This window comes from Myiozetetes cayanensis, unplaced genomic scaffold (genome assembly GCF_022539395.1).
Source record: "Myiozetetes cayanensis isolate MyiCay16 unplaced genomic scaffold, myiCay2020 scf1, whole genome shotgun sequence".
Taxonomy (NCBI): domain Eukaryota; kingdom Metazoa; phylum Chordata; class Aves; order Passeriformes; family Tyrannidae; genus Myiozetetes; species Myiozetetes cayanensis.
Window position 1 is genome coordinate 116,097,292 of NW_026086604.1, and position 21,162 is coordinate 116,118,453.

General features: G+C 40.7%; 1 protein-coding gene across 1 annotated transcript in view; it reads right to left on the reverse strand.

Moving 5' to 3' along the window:
• The window catches only part of PLEKHA8 (pleckstrin homology domain containing A8), a 30,931-nt gene that overhangs the window by 7,640 nt on the left and 2,129 nt on the right, over positions 1-21,162 (reverse strand). Inside the window, exons 2-13 of the mRNA XM_050314551.1 lie at positions 13,400-13,516; positions 12,574-12,729; positions 10,775-10,899; positions 9,217-9,375; positions 8,267-8,307; positions 7,390-7,547; positions 4,735-4,894; positions 4,211-4,296; positions 3,527-3,585; positions 2,123-2,253; positions 1,551-1,621; positions 220-281 (exon numbers count right to left, since the gene is read on the reverse strand). Of these exons, the coding sequence (XP_050170508.1) occupies positions 220-281; positions 1,551-1,621; positions 2,123-2,253; positions 3,527-3,585; positions 4,211-4,296; positions 4,735-4,894; positions 7,390-7,547; positions 8,267-8,307; positions 9,217-9,375; positions 10,775-10,899; positions 12,574-12,729; positions 13,400-13,516 (1,325 nt within the window). The remainder of the gene's footprint in view (positions 1-219; positions 282-1,550; positions 1,622-2,122; positions 2,254-3,526; positions 3,586-4,210; positions 4,297-4,734; positions 4,895-7,389; positions 7,548-8,266; positions 8,308-9,216; positions 9,376-10,774; positions 10,900-12,573; positions 12,730-13,399; positions 13,517-21,162) is intronic.

Genomic DNA, 21,162 nt, shown 5'->3' on the forward strand with positions numbered 1-21,162 from the left:
CAAGTGCAATCTGTCTGTTTGATCTCCAGAAAGCAGGTTCCACCCTTAAAGTCTCATACCAAACAGTGATAACCACAGTCCTCACCTTGAAAATAAGGTGCTGGCAAAGGAATATAATAATTTTAATGCTTAGAATTTGAATATAGTTTATTAATTACACAACATACGATCACATGAACAAGACCCCCAGCTCTATCAGTGACCAAGATAAATACTCACCGCAAAGACTCCTCGGACAACCCAACCATGGTGCTGCCGTAGTGTCTTTCCATAAGCATTGTCTAAAAGAAAAAAAAAAATTATAAATCAAGAGACAGACGTATGGCAGTTTTAAGTCTTCATCACAAGGAGAACTCAGAGCTTAGAAATGACTATTTAAGGGTATATTCTTGCCACTGGATGTAAATAATGGCTGTCTCAGAGTACTGAAGTTATGACTGAAAGGAGATGACAGATTTGGGATTTCTGCACTGGGGTCTCAGCTCGGTTGTCAAATCTCCTTCCAACCCATCCACGGCAAGAAAGTGTTCCAACAGACAGGAAGGCAAATGTGAAGTCTGAGAAAATACTCTACAGGGTGAAACTCCAACAGTAAACCAAAGATACACTGGTGATACAAATATGGAAGAACTTTTCAGGGGAAGAAAGGGAATGAATAAGTGAAAAAAAACCCAGCAGCATGGCTCTGCTGCAGACACTGAGCAATTCAAGGAGTAATTCAGTGCTGAAGCCTTCAGACTCAGAAGGTCAAATAAATGCCTTGACTTTCCATGGTGTTTCACACCCACATCTGGTAGCAGTGTATTTACAATCCCACTTCCTAGAGCTGCTACATACTTTAGTGTAGTAGTTAATTTTACTAATCCTATAGAGTGACTGATTAGCTGTTCAAAAGAACCTAAAATAAAAAGCTTTAAAAAAGCTGTTTCAAAGCTGTTTTAAAGGATTATTATAACATTAGACTTCATGCATGTAGAGAGGGCCTTACTCAGGAATAACCAAGTCAAGTCTAAGAGAGGTTTATACTTTGTTTTGTACTTGCTGTGGCCACTAGCCTGTCCCGGTAAGTGTCAGAAGTTGAGCACTTGAAAAAATTCCTTCTTCTCTGTTACAAACTTCCTTCTAATGGATGCTGGCAATTCACAGCCATACTGGCAAAGAGGTGACTTCAAAGAGTGATTGCCAATCTCACATGAAACTAAAAAACTAACAAAACAGCAATTATAAATTTGGGAGCACTCTCACTGCAAACTAGTAGAGAAAGTGGAATGAGAGAAAGTTCTTGCTTCCCTAAGATATGACTGTCTTCTCTGTCAAAAATATGCCAGTTACAGGAATCTTTATCTGCTAAAAAAATCAATGTTGACCACTTATCTAGTAACCCACCCCAAGGCAGCCACTTAAAAAAAAAATGGTCTTTCAAAAATGTTAGGTCCTAGAGACTACTTTCATCGCTAGTCACTGAAGAAAACACAGGTTCTAAATGAGGAGAAAAGTAGACAAGTATGTAATTTCAGAAGTACATGAAGAATAAAGTAACTGGCACTTACTTAGAGCTGTTTGGATATTCTTTTCTCCATTCTTCACTTCTGTCAAAAACCCTTTCAAGAACTTTAAGCCTCTGCCGGGATGAATCCATGAAATAAAAAGAAACCATGTTTATAACAAAGTAACCCAGAGTGTAACAAAGCCCCCAAAGTTGCAATACAACTCAGAAGCGCAATAAAACTCAGAATAAAGGAGTTATTTTCAATCTGAACAAAAAAATGCAGCCACCTCCTCGAGCCTCTCTCCGAGTCCAAGGGAAAAACGCTTGGCTAAACACTTCTGCTGCAGCTTGAAATCATCTGCCTGATGCTCTGGCCCAGAAGAATTAGTCATTCACTTTAAGTTCACTTGCATGGGGAGATAAAAGAGTGTCCTGGAATTGCTTTTTCAGGCCTTTTGGCAAAGTTGCAGTGATACAACCACAGACAACACATTAATCTTGAACCTGGACAGTTTGGATTGATAAAGCCTGTGGAAAGTCATCAGTTTGCTCCATGTACACAAGCTTGCAGTGGTGAAAGACCCCTCATTGCACCCTAGCAGTTCATAATGTATGCAGATATGAGGTCATTACCTTTTCAGCCACAGGAGAGCCTCTGTAGCAGAGTTTCTAACTTGTGCTACACCTGCGTTCACCTCATGGAGCACAATCTTCTGAAGGGTATCAAACTCTTCTTTGTTGGTTATAAACTTCTGGTTTATTTTCTGGAGAAAATACAATGGGTAAAAGCTTCAGGCTTTTAAGACCAAACAGGGGCCTATCCTATAAATACCACCCATTTACCAGGACTCTTTCCTGCTAAGAGATACTACAGATTTACAAGCATGTCACATACTCCCCATGGCATGGCTGTGCTGCCAAGGTGGGCACGCTGGCCCAGGGCACCACTCCAGACACATCTGGTCATCCATCTGGCTAACACAAGCAAAATAAAGCATCTCAGTCAAAAATTTACATGGCACCTACCATTTCTGTCCAACAAAATGCTTCAGATTCACATGACACCCTCCACACTGGTGGAAAGGAGTTAACTCAGTATGCTCTCCAAGTACTTGCCCTGAGCTTCAACTACCAGCAAGATTACCTTCTGACAACTGCTTAGCTGCAAATTCTCAATTATACTTAGCAGTCAATGGCACGCTTATGTTTTCAATTTATTTCTAAGTTTTTTACACACAACTCCTCATAAAAACAAAAGAAACAATATATAAGGGGCAGATAAACAGACTTCTACATTAAAGGAGCAGCTATCACTTCACAGTAAATATTCAATGTTTTAGTTGTTTAAATATGATTCCTCTCCCTTGCTATTTTCAGTGTTTCAGTGGCTATGTTCTCGAAGATAACCAAATATCTTTCTTACCTGGCACCAAACAAATCTGATTATATACAGTGTTCCTGATCATACACTCAGAAGATATGTTTTTCTTTTTTTTTTTTTTTTATTTGAAAGAAAAGCTATGAAAAATCTCACTATTTTGTCTCATAACAAGTATTTCAAACCTTTGCAGAAGGTTCTTGAAGCTGGAAGAACTTCCAGAACAAGAACCAAGACTGCAGGGTCTGCCCCAACCTGCTAAGAAACTGCTTCTTAATGAATTAACTTCCTCCTACTTGGTTGAACAAAGGGGTTTTTTTTCCCCTCCATTTGTGTTACAGCTTAAAGTCAACACTGCTAACATCACAAACCTGTTCAGCTCAGAATCAAAGTCATATTAATTAGGTGTAACAGATGTTTTACTTGGCAGTCAAACAAGTATTTTCGTAAGTTTGCACACAACTGGATTTACTAAATATAGCATGTACTGTAAGAACAGGATTAGGGGCATTTCAGTGTTCTGATCTGACAGATGAAAACATTATAAAATATTAAATAGCCAACCACTACTGACTCCTATCACGTATTTTTGAGCTTTAGTGCCTAAAATAGATATTTTGCTTAAAAACCAAAAACCAGTGCTAGAAATAAGCTGTTACCTTGATGTTGCCTACAAAATCCATTTTAACAGGCGCAAAAACAGTTGGTCCCAGCTTGTCTAGAAAAAAACCCAAAAGACCGTATTTTAAAATTGTGTCTTTTTCCAGTCCTCATGTTTTAGTAACAATTAATTTCATTTACTCTCTTAACAATCCTTTAAATAGCCTGAGAATACTAAATGAATGATACAAACTCAAGTTTTTCTTTGGTGTACAACCAATCCACCTCAGTACGTACAAGCATTAAAATACTCTGACCTACAGGCTGGAAGTCTTCAAAAGGGAGCACGCTCAAAAGGACCTCACATCCACTGTTAGATGCAGTTAGGGGGCTGCACTAGCTAGGGATAGAAGTCGTTGGAAAAATCAAATAGACTACAGTTGATGGTGTGGTGGTAGCTGTATTGGATGTTTAAGGTATCTATGCTGCTCCTTTGAGGGGAAGAAATTGCTGTTCCAGATAGATCACGGATTTCCAAACTGCTTATATGTGTGTCCCACCTAAATGAGAGTGGATTCTCTTTAAAGACAAGGAGTAAGAAATATCTTCTGGTACCAGTCAAATTGATTCTGCTGGTAATGTTTCTACTATATCACTTGAGTGAAAAAATTAATTTTCTAAACTAACTGCTCCACCTTTTTTCACAGTTGGCAGCACTCAAAAGGACAAGAGAAGCTGCTTACCCAGAACAGGCACAATTGCATAACATGACTCCAGAAACTCTTCTGTGGGTATGCCCTCCTCCTCCCGAAGTTCAATATCACTGAACCTGGTGTTAAGGATAAGCAGAAAAGACTTAACCTTAACAATTCCTTTTGTATAATTTCTAATGCCAAAATTACATTTCCTGTCCACGTCATTTGCATAGAGGTAAAATTTACAGACATGAAACCACCAATATAGCTTTTGTTTCACTATGTTAAAGTAACTGACTGCAGAAAATACACATTTCGTGGTGTGCAAGCAAGGCCTGCAATTACAAACAAAGAAAAACCTCCCACTTCATCCTATACGGCTAATTTTACAAAAGGTATCTTCTTCTAATTACTATGCTGTGAGCAGTCTTGTTAAATAATCTCAGTTAATACAGCTTTACAGACAGAAAAGTCTTAAAAATAAGTCATCTAAAGACTTCTGTTTTATTCAGTCTTAAAAATAAGTCAATTAACAAAGTTTCGATAATCCTTTTAATTGAAATCTGTACTACCTATTGCTCATGACACTGAAGAAGGTTGGAGAATCATTTTCATTTCTGTCTTCCACACACGGAGTCAATCCACTTAAAGAATTTGTTTCTGACTGCAACAACTTGTGGGCAGCACAGCTTTCTACACCTTGCAGCTTGTCCTCTCCATCTTCTTTAATGCCTAACATTTACAGGAAACAGAAGAAAAACAGAAAACCAAAACAGTTACACACCCATATTGCCATTCCCATTCTTCAAGATGCCTTCCTATTTGAAGGAAGGCACTTGAATATCTGCATCATTCAGTTTAAAAAGCTTCCCTGCCAGCACCATGACTCTGGGTGCTCAGACAACATTTCAAACATTTCCCTCCTAGTTTCTTTTAATCAGACAGACCAAGCACCAGGCACCAATGCAGGTGAGCCCACATAACCTCAGCAAGGACAGCCTTATGAGAGAAGAGCGTTGAAGAAGTGACGGTGCAGCAGGGAGCAGGCTCATCTCCTTGAAAGGAAGACTACCTCTTACATGGCTGTAACTTTCCCAGTACTGTTAAAATGGCACAGTGCATTTTCAAAAGCAAAAGAATAATAGTGACTTGCTTGCTCCTTTTGATAAGTTAGCAAACTGGTTGCTTAGATGGACACTGGTATGATATCAAAGAGTGCCATGTTCTCCTCCATTTCTACGAATATCTTTAAAGTTTCCCAGAAAAAGATCCACGTGCCTTTTCCCTGCTGTGACCTACTTTATTTCTTCTTTGGGGTCAAGTACATCTGTTTCAAATACATACAGCACTTCCAAAGGAAGACAAAATCTTTCTTATACATCCCATACGTGGTAAGACCTTCTGACCTCACAGAGAACTTCAGAGAACAATTCAAGAAGCAAAACCAATACATTCACAGCATCTGCAGCATACAAGCTATGGCAACAGCACATCTTGCTGGAAGACTGTCAAACTAGCATCCAAGAATTCCCAGGAAAATCTCTTTCTCCAGGAAAGAAATATTTTCAAGTGTCAGTAAGGTTTAGAGAGAGATCTGAAGCGGCACTGAGTTTCTGGCTGAAGGGATCAAACTGCGAGGAACTCTCTTCCTTCAAGTGACACCTGCAAGCACGCTTGCAGCAGTCCCTGCTGCTGCAGGGAGCCTGGTGCTGCATGAAAAAAGAACCACTCACACCAGTAACAGCAATGAGATTTGAGTCATTGTCCTCAGGGAAGAATAAAAGTGGCCTCAGACATCGCTGACATTAACAATCCAAGTGTCTTTCCTAAGGAACTAGAATTTGAGTGATGTCACTGACCTGTCCTTCACCAAGACACACAAGCTGGTGAGTAGAGAAAGAGCCCAAGTCCACAGTGACACCACAGGAGTGCTTATGCAAAAAGCCTGGCATCCTCCACAATTTCAAACTCTAACACTGTAAGCCCTAAATGACATACAAAAATTTGTTACAGGACTTAAGTGCTTGAGCACTTTTAAAGACTGACTGCTCTTAATAAAGGGGAGAGAGGTGGGAAAAGCATCTGAGCCTAGGGCAGAGCTCCTGGGCTCACCAGGAGCACCCAGATACAGCCACAAGGCCCTTGGGCTGGCTGGGTCAGCCCACCCCATATGGATAGCACTGCACATCCTAACTCCACTCTGTACTGCCAGTAAAACCCTGCAACTCACATGTGCGTGCACAAGAGGAGGTAGTTTTTTCTCTTTTCTGGATAGGAACCACAGTAGCTAAAATGACACCAACAATCTGACTTGAATTAGTTTGATCTCCTTGCTTTAGCACTGTTTTCTTGAAGTATTATGCTAAATGGTAACACACGCATGTTATTCTGCAGGAACCTGCCACACTACATAATACCAGCCATGGAAATGGGAAAAACTCCAAAGAGAATCCTTATAAGAGCAAAATCAGTATGGTCATTAATTTGGGCTTAAAAACTTCAGCTGACTCACTGACTGCATATGTATGTTTTGGAATAACAGCCAGGCAGAGAAAGCTACTGCTCAAGAACAGTACACTCCACTCAACAGGCTGAGCAGAAATCATATGTTACTTAAATAGACTTATCCAGATTACTGAATTAGTTCAAGAGTATTTTATTGAAGTCATGCACAAATTTAAGTTTGCTATTGCTAAGGTAATGGAAGAAATAAGATGCTTCCTTGTACATTCTCAGTTGCACAAAAAGAGTTAATTTTCTGTAAAGATTTGTCAGAGCAATCAAGAGTAACTACAAGTTCAAGCCCTCCTAGACAGGCACACAAAGCTTCAATGTCCTGCTTCTGACACTACAGTTCTACATACTAGCAGAGGTGCTAGTATTCCCAGAGGAAGGCCTCTGGGAATCATGTGTCTGTCCACAATGCAAGAAGAGCCCAAGCTCTGCCAGGCTGTATTGTTTTGCAGGTCAATCAGCATCTGGAGGGCCTCAGCCTGTCCAAAAAAGAATTTTTAATTTCCTTCCCCATTCAGTCCCAAGTTAGTCATCAACAAGGGCAGCAGGAGCTATGCTGAGAAGACTCACAGAGGGCAGATACCAGACTGACAAAGACTGATATTCCCTCTCTGTGGAAGCAAGGGACTGGCATTCTCACAGGCAATCTACACGTCCCTTCATTTACACTTACAGAGTAATGATCCCAGATAAGAGACAGTGCATATAATTACCTGCCAAATCCTCTGCTATGTGATCTTCAACAGAAACATCACCGCTCCCCTCACTTGTTTCCAAGTTTAAACATTCCAGACTTTTAATAAGTGATTGCTCTTGATGGTTAATTTCTGCTTTCACACAGCCATTTTCACAGGGGTTCAATTCCATCTGCCTGAAGAAAGGGAAAGAATAATAGTTAGTGTATAAAGCATTGCTTGGTAAGCCTCTTCCTGCAAATACACACAAATAACAATAAGAGAAAACTAGCTGACAGAAATTACAGGCTGTCACAGGCTGCTCTGAGCAAAAGAACTTGTCTAAAATAACGCAAAGAACCACGCAGCTCTTTGCAGCAAGGAGGATTAACAACTCAGCCTCAGCTTGCAGAGTTCAAATATATTTACAATGACCTTTATTGAAAAGATACATAATAAAAAAAAATACAATTACAAAAATCAAAATCATAGGCAGGTATTGTAACTAACAGAATATCCCCTCATTAGTACTTCAAGATATATATCCTTGCCACCTACTCCACAAATCACAGTCTGCTCACCATCAATGATTTTATGAACTTATGGGGTGGAACCAAAAATGCAGGAATGAGCACTGAAGCAGGAGAGAGCTGGGTGGTGATTGACCTGTGAGTTAACCAAGTGGACTGCTGAGAAAAATAAAAGGGAAAGGGTGGATATGGAGTGGGATTGGATAGGGAGACATGAAGTGGGTGAGCCAAATCACTTTTGTTGCCTCTGGTTCCAAGTATGCAGTTCAGAGTGATACAATTCTGCCTGCATACAGTACTAAGTAAGAGTAGAGCAAAAAAAGGAAAGAACAGACACTACCAAAAACAGATTAGAAAGAGATCGACAGTAAAGACTTTTATTGTACCTTTCTGTTGAGGTGTGACTGGACAAGACAGAGTGCTTTACCTGAAAGATATGGAGGGGGGAGAATATTCTTTACAGAAAGAAGACTGTATCATGCATCTCAAACGTCACATTTTACTAAACACAAGTTGGAGTCAGAAAAAAACCCCTCACTAACTCTCTGACCTGGAGACTATATACAGACAGAAGTGAAAAAGGTGCTATATTATTACACTATTGCAATATTGCAAAGAAAAAAAAGAAAAAGGAGAAGAAAGTAAGTCAGAAGATTTCTTTCAGAAGCTGGCTAGAAAGTGTCAAGTGAGACACTATATAGCACATGGAAAAGAAACAAAGCAGTGAGTTTCCTTCGCAGTGTTTTCCTTACTTAAAAAAAATTATGAAAAAACAGAAAAACGTGAGGTCAGATAACAGATATGGTGAAGTAATAATTTCTCAGGTGCAGTCATCCATCTACCTTCCTACACAGACTTCAACCTCCATTTTGCCAGAGATGCTCCAGTTTTGTGCATGTACTTATGGATCCAGGATTCAAGAAAGTGCCCTTGTCATTAAAGAGATAAGCTCATCAGCTCCCATTGGTGTATTACCATAGGTCTGATGCTGCAGTAGCTTAGCAGAGTTATAACTCCTGTGAGCTTCCACAATGGATGAACTTGCCATAGTAAGCCAAGGTACTTTGAAACATCACTGCCTGCACCTGGAACTGCAGACCCTGAAAGTTAATGTTTAATAACTTTCACCTATTGTTAAAGGTTAAGAAATAAGTCACTGCTTATTAAAAATGGCCCTACGTTGCTCGAAAACCATAAGAAATGGCAAAGTATGTCCAGTGTAGGACTACTAGCTATCACATTCCCTAACACATTCCCTACTTCTACAAACGCTACTTTAGAAAAGGATACCTTAGCATCCCTGTCAAAGCTGAGGGAAGAAGATACTGGCCATTACCTTGCTTGTTCTGAGAACTGCTAAATTTGGGGATCCGGGTGGGGTCTGATGCAGTAACTCAGAAGTGAAGGCAGTATTTGCAATCTGCATACATTCTTCAAGAGTCTTCAGGAAGGTGTCACAGGTTGATTTTAACAGAGCTCCCATATCAATCTCATTCTGTGAGAAAAAATCAATTGGAAGAAATGGACTTACCACATAAAATTAGTTTGGAGCAATCAATATCTACAAAGCCCACAGCTGCTACAGTCACGATTTCTGCCTAACGTGAATTAAAATTCAATGTGTCAGCTGCTTAGAGAACTGGCATCACATATTACTGGGGCACTACCACTTGTCTGCCTCTCAGTACAACAAGCTCAGTATGTTTGTGTTTTAAAAGCAATTAGTTACTTATCATATTGGTGTTAGAAGGGTATGAAATGCTAAGCCTGTATGCATTCAACAATGGCATTCCAAGAAACATCACTGACAGGAAAAATGAAAAGTAAACAAATTAAATAGATACAGAGTAGATGTAGATAATAATCTCAAAAATCCCATGAACAAAAAATTACTGCAATTTAAAAAAGGGTAGAATGAAGTATCACATCGCCACAATACTCTTCATCTCTGTGAAGTGCAGTTATTGATGCTGAAATGCTTTTAGCAATAAATCTTTCCAGTTAAATGCCAGTAGGAAAGAGAGTTTTCCCCCAGATGCATGAAATACAAGCTGGATAAACACTACGTTACAGGTCAACACCTGTGAACTGCAAGTTCTAACAGTGCTTCTTAGTCATTTGTAAACCACATCATGCTTCTGTACCGTCTTTTAATTCACCAGAAACAGCTTTTCAAGTATCTTTACAGAGATTGTTTGGACATCAAATGATTAACTTTCAGGTGTTTTCCCTGCCTGTTCTGCACCCAGGGACCCATCTGTCCAGTGAGAGGCATCCTGGAACTCCACACCAACTTCTCTAGCAAGTGAAGTACATCCCTCTTCACACATTTCTCTCTCAAAGCAAGGGGTAGGTCGCTGTCACTAGAAGACCCCTCTTAAATGAGGTTTCTTTGGTCAGGAGGATTTAAAAGGTTTGAAACTGTAACTTGAGTGAGGCTAATCAGGTAGTTCTTTATACCACTTTTGTTTCTTTTGTGGTGTGCATCATCTCTTGACCTTCTAATGCTTTTGGTTGTGCTGCTGAGCAGGATTTTAGACTCGGGGGCAGAAAAATGTGCGCTTCTTGCAGGTTATCTTTTTACAAAATATATTTTTCTTTTTTTTGATCCATTATACACACGATCATCTACAGAGATGCTATTGCCTAGATGCCAGATACCAGACCTCATTTCACTACTCACTAGCCCAACTCTGGGCAAGTTATTTGCAACAACGGAGTGTTACTCCATTTAAACACGAACAGTTGTGTGAGTACATTATTTCCCACAGGATCTCCGCAGAAAGAGGTTGCAACATTAAGTAACTGTGAGTGAATACTACACTGGCTAACCAGAAAAGTTCACAATGCTCAAGACTTTACAGATGTGGTCTGCACCAAAAATAGAGCTGTACCTCTGGTTCTGATACACCAGAAATGCTGGCTTCCTTCGTTTTATGCACTTGCTGAACAAGGAGGTTACAGTACAGTCTAAGTTCAGACATTTTAGTCTTCAAGGCTTCTGTGTTTTCAGTGAACTCTAAAAGTGAAACAAAAGACGAGTTAAATTTATTGCATTTGATGTCAAGCAAGTATACAGCATTTGACCTTAGTGGGCCTTTTAAACAGCACAAACCCGCTATATATAACTTTTGTTTTCACAAAGCAGTTTAAGGTCCAAGCAATATCACTGTTTATATAGGGTTGTAGGTAGAAAACACTGGACGTAGAAGATGCATCCTGTCCAACACAAAGGGACTACTTATATATATATATCTATATATACACAAACACACACTTGAATCATAGATGAAGTTGGAAGAGACTTCTGGAGACCAGCTAGTCCTTCTCCCCTGTTTGAAGCAGTCAAACAGAGCAAGTTACTGAGGGTCACATCTACTCAGGTTTAGAGCATTGCCAAGGATGGAGACTCCACAATCTCTCTGTGCAACCTTTCAGTGCTCCCTCATCCTCACAATATCTGCATTTTTGCTTATGTCTCAATAGAGTCGTTTGTATTAAAATCTATCCTCTTGTTCACTCACTGAGAAGACTCTGGCTCCATCTTTTTTATCCTCTCCCACCAGATATGCCTTTAATCATCTTAGTGGCCCTCTGCTGGACTCACTCCAGTATAGCCATATGTTTCCTGCACTGGACAGTGCAGACCTGAGCAGACTAATCCAGATAAGACTAACAGTTAATCTGAGATTTTTCTGAAGGTTTTTTTTTTACATTAGAGTCCCAGATATACAAAATAAATTGTCTGTTAATAAGACTAATGTGGTTTAGCTCTGCAAATACATCAGTAGCTTTATACCACATGCTACTGTATGTCAGCTTATAGATACAACCTTTTAATGCTTTTATGCACTGTGCATCGGATCCCCACTTTGTGTAGGACCCTACGGCAGAATCTTCTACTCAGTTCTGATTCAGTTTGAACCAGCAGATGCAAAGCCTGATGAAGATGCACATAAGGCTAAGGAGGAGAAGCAGTTCCTCACCTCAGCGGAAGGAAGTGCTCACCACCCCCTGCATTTGCTCAGGACATTAACAATAATTTGCTTGTTTCCCATCTTTTGTGCAGTCAGTGTGCCGAGGTTACACATGGCTAAGGTATGAGGTCTCACACTGACCATGAATAATGCCATGCTTGTAAGGAACAGGGGTTTTCACTGGGGTGAAAGTGAGATTGCTGGTGAAAGCAAAGAGGGAAGTGAATTAATTTTCATAGTCTTACCAGACGGTCAAATTTAAGTTTCTGAATACGAGTACACACATTTGGAACCAAGTGCAAACCTTTTCCTAACTGCGAAGGGGTTTTTGAACTGCATAAGGCAGCCCAGTTAGAACATGAAAGCAAAGGGTCTGAGGAGCTTCAAAGCTCAAGAGACACTGGTATGAGAGGCTGGGTCATTATATTTCAACTGCTGAACAAGGTTTTACATTCTTGTACAGTTTGCATCCAGTGACCCATGGTCAGAAGCTACTTACTTATTGTACTTACAGAATCCACCAGCACACAGTTTTCACATGATTTATACATAGTACATTTTAAGAAAAAGCCAAAGTTTTCAAATTCCTGTCCTGAGAGTTAACACCTGAGATTTCTAGCTAATGCTCCCATTAATACATTTCTGCGTACATATACTAGGGCAAGGATGAGGAAATATAAAGCAAACAGCATGTGCCACCAAAAGAGCCTTCTTGCCTTTTTCCTTCTGTGTCCTGCTGTCAGTCAGACAGGCTTTGGCAGTTCCTAGTGCAACCAGCCACTTTTGCCTTTCAACTGCATTTCTTGCCTTCAGATAGAAGTATTGTTCCCCTGGGATAATCAGGTCCATTCGTGTGTTATCTGCAGGATGAACTGAAAGCAACAGATTTCAGACCCTCGGTCCTTCCCAGCCCAACAAAATATCCCAACAGGTATGTTAGGTGGTAGGTCAAATAGTAGTGAAAGAGGAGGAACCTACAGCCCATTATTCCCCTGCTACCATTGTATGACTTCTCTTCTGAGTAAGGGAATGGACACGACACACATGTGTACTGCAGTGTGACAAAAGGCTATGAAAGACAGTTTTGTGATCAGTATCACCTGGGAGTTTTTACGGAAAGGGCATCCTCTTCTGTCAAGCCTCTCTTTCAGGTTTCCAGCACGCAACTGAACCTCAAAGATGTGGCAAGTAATCCAATATGAATGAGCAGACCTAGTACTGAAGTTTATTATTAACATTTCTAGCTTCAGCTTTGTGCTTAGGAGGAGTGATTTGAACCTGTTCAATGTTCCACTCCAGCTCATGAAAAACAGTGACCCACCTGCATGTAGAATACCCATAACATTTGAGGCTTGCAGCTCTCTCAACATTTTCAAAATACTATGGAATAAAAACTGGCATATAGAACAAGTTACAGAGTTCCCACAAATATATACCAATGAAACCAAGCTGCCCAATAGCTCTTGTCACCTGAAATCTCATCTTGAATGCAACATTATTAGACGAATTTCATGCAGCTGAGTGCTACTGTATATTAGTTACCTTGAATTTCACAAACAGCCATTTGGATGCTTCCCTTACAACCCTTCCAGGCATCTTCCTGAGAGTCATAATAGGACAGGATGCCACCACAGAGGAGAAACCACCGAGGCTGCCAGCCTGAAAAACAAAACTACATTTCTCAGTTACTTGTCTCCCTGCAACTCCACCACCTCTCACACTCGGGACACACTGCAAATAAGGCCTCAGAGATTCTCAGTACCCCTGGAAACTTCTACCCCTTTGTAGAAGTAAGATTTGTGAACAGGCCTGGATCTTGTATCCCATAACCCCTGCTTCCTGGAACATGCAGGTAGCTGGACCATGGCAGTATGTGTCTGAGATGCCATATGTAATTTTCAGTAATTTTGCTAAAATGGCATCACTGACTCATTCCCTCTTCCAAGTTCACCCCTCAGTTCCTTCCATCATTCCTCAACCCACCTCTTCACTCTTCACAAAAGCCACCCCAGCTGTCTTGCCTCCCAAGTCTTCTTCCCTTGCAGAAAGGGTTAGCCAAGTTATCTTGAAAAACAACACGTAAGAAACTCCTAAAAATCAACAGAATGAGGGAACAGAGGCGGATGTGTTGATTTCTGAACACCATCCTTCAATGAAGCAGTTTTCAATAGCTCTTGAAACTCTCATGCTCCCCACATGAAAAGTAGACTTGAATTACTGACTTGCACTTCTGGATACCCTTCTAATTAAAACTACAAGCTCATTAACTTATGAAGAAATGAGGTAGCAACGTCACTGGAGGAAAGTAGTTTTCATTACTGAGGTGCAACAAGCTTCCCTGGCCTGGACCAATGGGGTGAGATTCTGAAGCTCCCTCACTGTGACAGCAAACTGTCTCTGGGAAAAATACTTGGAAAAACCCATGTGGGCCATGTGGTTCCTAGATGTTTCTGCAGAGGGGCATCATTTCTGCTGTCCCCTGCACCAGGGCTCTGCCAACCAGCACAGCACTGCAGGAGTCCAGGCTGGGCTTGGACTGATACCACACTGGAGGAATGACAGCTCCCTGCCAGCTAGAGAGTGATTCCTTTGGGGTGTTGCTGAAACCAAGCACAACTCAATTTAAGGTCAGAAAGCCCTAAAGCCTCAGAGTCAGAAAACTCTAAAGCCCTCAGCTCAGTAAGGGTATGGTTTAGCTTTTTTTGTTTAAACAAGCAATACCACTGCATCCGGGCCAACCTGGTCTGTAGATTGCTGAACCTTATGGGGTGGATGGAAAACAAATTAAACATAAATATTTTTTTCACACCCTTTCAGAGTTCTTCCATTATTTCCTAGAAGAATATAAAAACATTCAGAAGCCAATGTATTCTCAATACTCTTTTACTTTATATGAAGGGGAAAAAAATCACAACAATGAGAATTAAAAAAAAAAAAAAAGGACTGGTTTTTATTTGTCTTGCCTCCAAAATAAAGATACTATCCTAAAAGTCACTATTGATATGTAGGAACTCACAAGAAAAGGAAGCGATTGTTCAGCAGAGAGAAGCAGTTAATTGCTTCAGACACTCAATGGCAGAGAACCAATCCTTTAAATAATGCACAGCGCCACAGTCAATACAAGCCTCTAATTCAGTCTGGAGATCCTGCTGCTGCACATGAATCATTTCAGCCGTGCTCCTACAGCTTACAATTGCAGCTGATGCTCAACCAAATTGCATCCCATCAATCAAAGCCTGTGCAATCAATTAGCCAACATACAAAGCACTCTGCCTCCATCAGTTTGGAGCCTGGTTAAAAATACGTTATGAGTCAATATATTTTACTGAGGTTTTCATTTGGTTGGGTTTTTTTGTTTCTGGGTCTTGTTTCATTCAGGGGGACACAGCAACTATCTGTCTTCTTTTGCAGAATCTAACTATTCTTTAATTATTAGATAAGTATTAAAAAAAAAGAGACTATGATAGATAATTGTTACCTAGGACAGCATTTATTTTCAGAACAGAATTGTTACACTAACCAAAATACATTTTCATAACAGGAAATTAATTTTAAAAAAAGAATCACAGCAAGGTTCTGTCAGAAGATGCACTAACCACCTGGTACTCACTGACATTGAGTCAGCAGCCATGGGAAGGTTATCCTAAACAACCAGCTAAAAATAGCATGTGGCTGACAAATCATGGGCACTGCAACAGGGATATAATCTTTAATTACAAGAGCTTCACCTTTGCAGACGAGCAAGGAGTGGAGGAAAAAATAACCCTCATAAAAAAAACAAAGCAGAAAAAAGACACCTAGACACTTCTACAAACACAAGTCTTGGGTTTATTCACTGTTATTTTGTCCCCCTAAACTGTCATAGGAATACTGTAATTTTTGGAACTGAGCATTCAGATTTCACCTCATACAGAAAGATAAAGTTGAACCTTTAAAGGTCTTACAGGTGCCAGCACTAACACAACTTCGAAGAAGAATTTACTAAGTCCATTTATACTGGTGGCGCACAGGCAGGAAAAAATACAGGTCACACTTCCCACAGCTCGTTTTAGAGGCACAATGCCATTAACAGTAAAAATTGACCTTGCTGGGGAAAGATTGGTATAAAAAAAGACAATAAAATGCAAAGCACAATAAAAGTGATTAGTAGCTTAAGATCTCAGCCACAGAAGAGAGTGAAGAGATTCCAGACAACTTTGCAGACACTGATAAAGGCACATATTGCACTCCTGTGTGAAACTTACAGTTACTGCCTGCAGTACCTTGAAGACCTGATACTGTCCACTACAAAAACAGATACTTAAACAGTCTGTTCCTGGTAAAGATTCACTATTTCTCCAGAAGTTTCCACAGACTGAAACACTACTTCCACCATTACACTTCAGGAAGTCTGGATGTAGCTATCACTGAGCAAACTTGACATTTCTTGATAACACAATTGAAATTTGGACACAATTCAAACTTGAACGTTACACAACTCAGACTCCACACAGCATTCCTTCCGAAGTGCCAAGCCTGAAGAAAAAAATGCAACATTTGAAGACATGTAGATCATGTCAGACATCCACGACGCCAAACCATCTGGGAGAATTACATACTCAAGAAGTCAAACTGATGACCTGGAAAACAAGCTGCAATTAAGAGACGCCAGTTCCAGTTGCATTTCTAAAGGCATAAAGGTCAGACACCCAGGTTTTTATTATTGCTTTCTTTCTACTAGAATTATGTAACACTTCATGCTTACTAATTTCTTGAGCGTCAGCATAGGTTTATGTAAAATCTCTGCAATAGATAGTCCTTGAACTTCTTTGAACCTAAATCAGACTTCAAGTGTGGACAGGAGATAATTATGAACTTTGCACATTACGACATCATCCGTCTAATAGGAGGAGCTAAAGCCTTCATCACATTCCTACTGCTAATATCACAGGCAAGATCCAAGACTTAGTTGCCAGTGGTAGAGCAGGGGTGGATCCCTGTTTTTCTCTACAGGGTCATAAGAGTCCCAGAGTGGGTGCTCTGATGGTCAGAGACATCTCACAGCGAGAACAGGCAATACCTATTGTTTCACCCCAACCTGAGCACACATAAACTGTGCCGTGTGTTCATTGTACCACCAACTACTGTTCTATCTCCCAGGGCCCAAGGACAGAAGGACCACAGTTTCTGCACAGCACTGTGTCAGCAACTGATAGCTGGATGGGAGCTGCTGAAAACTCAGCTCCAGTAGAACCCAGACAGTGCTGGCGTCTTGTAAAAAGCCCAGAAGGACCACTTCTGGTCTTACATGCTAACGTCCAACATACGAGGATTTCCCAGGGAAATTAAGGCTGTGAAACTCTCCAGATCACAAATGGATGAAACACTTGTTTTCAAGATGCTAGCAATCTTGACTAGTGGGCACCCACACCAAATCTTACAATCCAGTTTGTGACAGCTGATTGCCTAAGTTTAGTTCATGTGGCCATGTGTTTCATGCTGTCAGTCACCACCAGGTTTTTAGTCAGGAAAAGCATTTAGCAAAAAATATATGACAAATGTCAAACTTGAAACTTCCCCCCTTTATTTTGATTCAAGAAATAGAAGTAATACCAGTTAGAGGGTTATCTTGACATAAGCAATCTGCACCCAGAACTGCTGCCTACTGTTTCTATACAGGCTCCTAAGGCTGCACAGTATTTTCCCAGGTGCTGGAACACATTTTGCAGTCTTAATTCAATAGCAAAACAATATGACACTATAAAAATCCCATCTGTATCCATGAGGGACACCAGAAAGGTAGACAAGAGCGTGCGACAATCCATGCCTGTTCTCTGAGCTATTATCCTCTCATCTAGAAAGCAGCTTCTAGAAATGCCCATATTGCAATTTTACTCTGATTATGTGCATATTAACAGCAGGAATCAATACCAAAACCCACAAAGGTAATGAAGTTAACAAACGGAGCACTTTAACAATGGTATCACTTTTAAAAGCACTTGTCTGAGGAACATTAGAGGTTCAAGTGAAGGAAGCAACAGCTGGAACCAGCTTTAACACAGTGACCTTCTCCCAAATGATTTTTCTCACAGGGGTTCCATAAAGTCCACCTTTGCTTCAATGACGAGTGTTAGGGCAATGCTAGCAGCATCAAAAAGCATCCTGCCATCACAGGGCCACTGGATTTCTTTGCAAACAACTATATGCCAGTGACCAGCCAAGGCACAGAGGGCACAATGAACCAGCCATCAGGCATTTCTGAAGGGGACTCAGTGAAAGGATAAAGGGCAGAGAGGGGATCGTGGTGAGTGATGGAGGCAAGAGTTCAATAATGCTGGCCACTGCTCAGATGCACTAATTCAAGTCATACAAAGCTCCTGGGAGTTTTTCCTCCTCTGTCTATACTTCCCAGCCCCAGCAAACAACTGCTCCTCTCTCTGACCCCTGGGGTGGTTATCAGGCCAGACTGAGCCAACACAATGAACTTATGTAAGCACACACAGATACCACATGGCAATATCTCTTCAAAATCAGTCTACCACATCTTTTGCTTCTGTCCTACCCAGCCGTTCCCTGTGATCACTTACTCACTTCAGTGCAGAAGGACTGCATGCAGAGGCACCAGTACTGCAGCACACCTTGCAGGGAACGCTGCACCATGTAGGCTCTGCAGCACTGCTCTAACACTTACAGAGGAGAGAGGGGACACCGATTTCCATTCCTGCAGCCTCATCAAACTTTTCTACTGCAAGCACATTACTCAATTCCAAATAGGCTGGACAAAAGCAAGATTGCTGCATGAGGAAAAACAGAGGGAAGGGCAGAAAGCCATGAGAAAGAAGGTCAAACCACAAAACGAAAATTAAGAAAAATCCAAAGTGAATTAACCAACCAGTCCCTGACGCATTCTTTGTGAAAAGTGTAGCCAGAACTGGGTAAGACTCAAGCATCCACCTAAACCAACACCTGGTCTCTGAAAGTACCCAGAGCCAGTAATAGAAGGCAGACTATTGCCCTAAAGGCAACAGAAACCTCAGCTGTCTAGGTCCACCTCCATAAAAGCCAGACTTCTAATTTTATACAGTCAGAACTTGGACTACAACCAGAGGCTAAAATGAAGGGAAAATATTAACATACTTTTTAGAACCAAATGTTTATCTAAGTGTGAAGTTTTTGATTACTTCCTCTATCTCTGGAAACAGAGGACCTTATTTCCAGAGCTTGCTATCAACTGAAGTGTACCTATCCCCCATCCTAAAAGGTCAGATTTCTTAAACTCCCAAAACAAAGACTCACTTGAAGCAATATCTTGTGCATCCAGATTCAAGATATAAGAACTCATGCCTTTTCACATTTTCTTGAGCTCTCCCCCCAAGTTTATTAAGGAATTCTGAATCATTAGAGACAAGAGTAGTTCAAAGTTTTATGTGAAAGCTGAAATTTACTGCTTGGTGCTGGCTCTTGGCATCTTGGGATAAACTGAAAAGAATTCAAAGTACAACAATAAACTGAGAGGGGACAATTACATACAGGAAGATGAGGAGAGCTACCTACAGTATGTGGCATGATGCAGCGTCACTGGTGATGGCATAAGTGCAAGTGTATCATGCCTTGAGGAAGACAAATTAGTTAGGGTTAGAGTTACTCAGCATAAATAAGGAAGTGAGTATTTAAATATCAGGAAAAGCCTAGCTTTGTAAGGAATATCAACCAAAGCCATTTCATGGAAATATGAAATATACCAGGAAAGCCAGTGGAAGCAGTCATCATTTTCTTTCTAATGACAAAGCTGCCTTTGATACCCAAGCCAAGAGCTGATACATATCACCTCCTCCAGAGTTAGTAGCAATCCTGCCTGTGGCCAGCAATCCCAGTTAAGGTGTGTGCCTACACTGAATATGCAAACTAAACTGAATTTCAGCAGAAAGAAAAAAATCAACTTGAAAGTGCCAAGCTCTCAAATTGCACTGAAGGGACATATTCCCCAACTTCACACTCTGCTTCCCAGCAATAGCTTACTCATTCTATAAACCTGTTGAGAAATCAAAATCATAGATGACTTTTACGAGGCAATCTATAAAGACTAAATCAATTTATTTTATCAATTAGAAGGTATGCCTAACAAAGAGCGTGAATTGCAGATTGAGTTCAGCCTTCACGTGCAGTTCAGCTCCACTCTCTCCTTTCTCTACCCTGCAAGCAGCATTCCCCAGCTTGAGATCAGTCACGCTACAACACTGCAGCCAGGATCTGGCTTTGATGCTGTCCACACCAGAATGCTTTATGCTCAGCCAGGACTACAGGCAGCAGCAGCACAACAGACTGAGGAGCAATAGAGAAGGCAGAGGGTGATGCCTTTATCACTCCAAGTGTTTACTGCAATGAGCAGTACCGAAACAACAGTTATACACCCAAGAGATAAGCCCATCCCCAGCCTCCACAAACTTCACCGAACAATGCTAACGCTAGACAGACACAATAGGCAAAGGATGAAATCTAGGAGTTTTTAAAAAATCATGTTACACGCTTTGACTGTAGGCTCAGTTGAGGCCAAATTAGACACCTGCATGATTTAAGTCACCCAGCTCTGGACTTTAAGGATTAATAATCTGAAGTTTGCAGATGCATTATATATTTGCCCAAGAGAAAAAGCGCTGTCACATTTGGTATGACAACGATAATTCTGCTTGCAAAGTTCCCTGTTCCCTTAAGGTTTTAAACCAATTTTGTGGGTGAAGCATAGACAAGATCAATCACAGGACACATTTATTACAAACACAATCTTCCAATGCATTTTCATAGGCTAGACCTGTGTGCATGTACATCTGATACAAAGCTGGCACGCTTCACTTGAACTTAAACAAAAGTAACACACTGAGAAATCCCTGTCTTGTGGCCATTGCATTAAGGCAGATAAAACCTCAAATCTCAGTTCTCTAAACTCAGAGATTTCAGAGGCAGCACTAGAAACCCTGCATAAAGAAAGTACAATGTGAGTGCAGAACCAACACTGGAGGAAAAACCTTATCTCCAAGTGGCAACCAGGTAATACTGATTTAATTTATCCTAATCTATATAAAGCAAACAAGTGCATTTATTACAAACAAGATAACTTGTTTAAGCAGTAAGGCAAACTAATCTGTCTTTCAGTTGCTGGTAATCATGCTATGCTTTCTTTGCCCTTTGCCCACAGAAAGCCAAACTTGCTTCCTACTTCTGAAATGTTCTTGCTGTCAATAACCATGTAATTTGCAACACAGATCTAGCTCCCAGCCCAAGAGCTGGGGGAAAATAGGTTGATGTGGACTTGACCTCTCATGATAGCG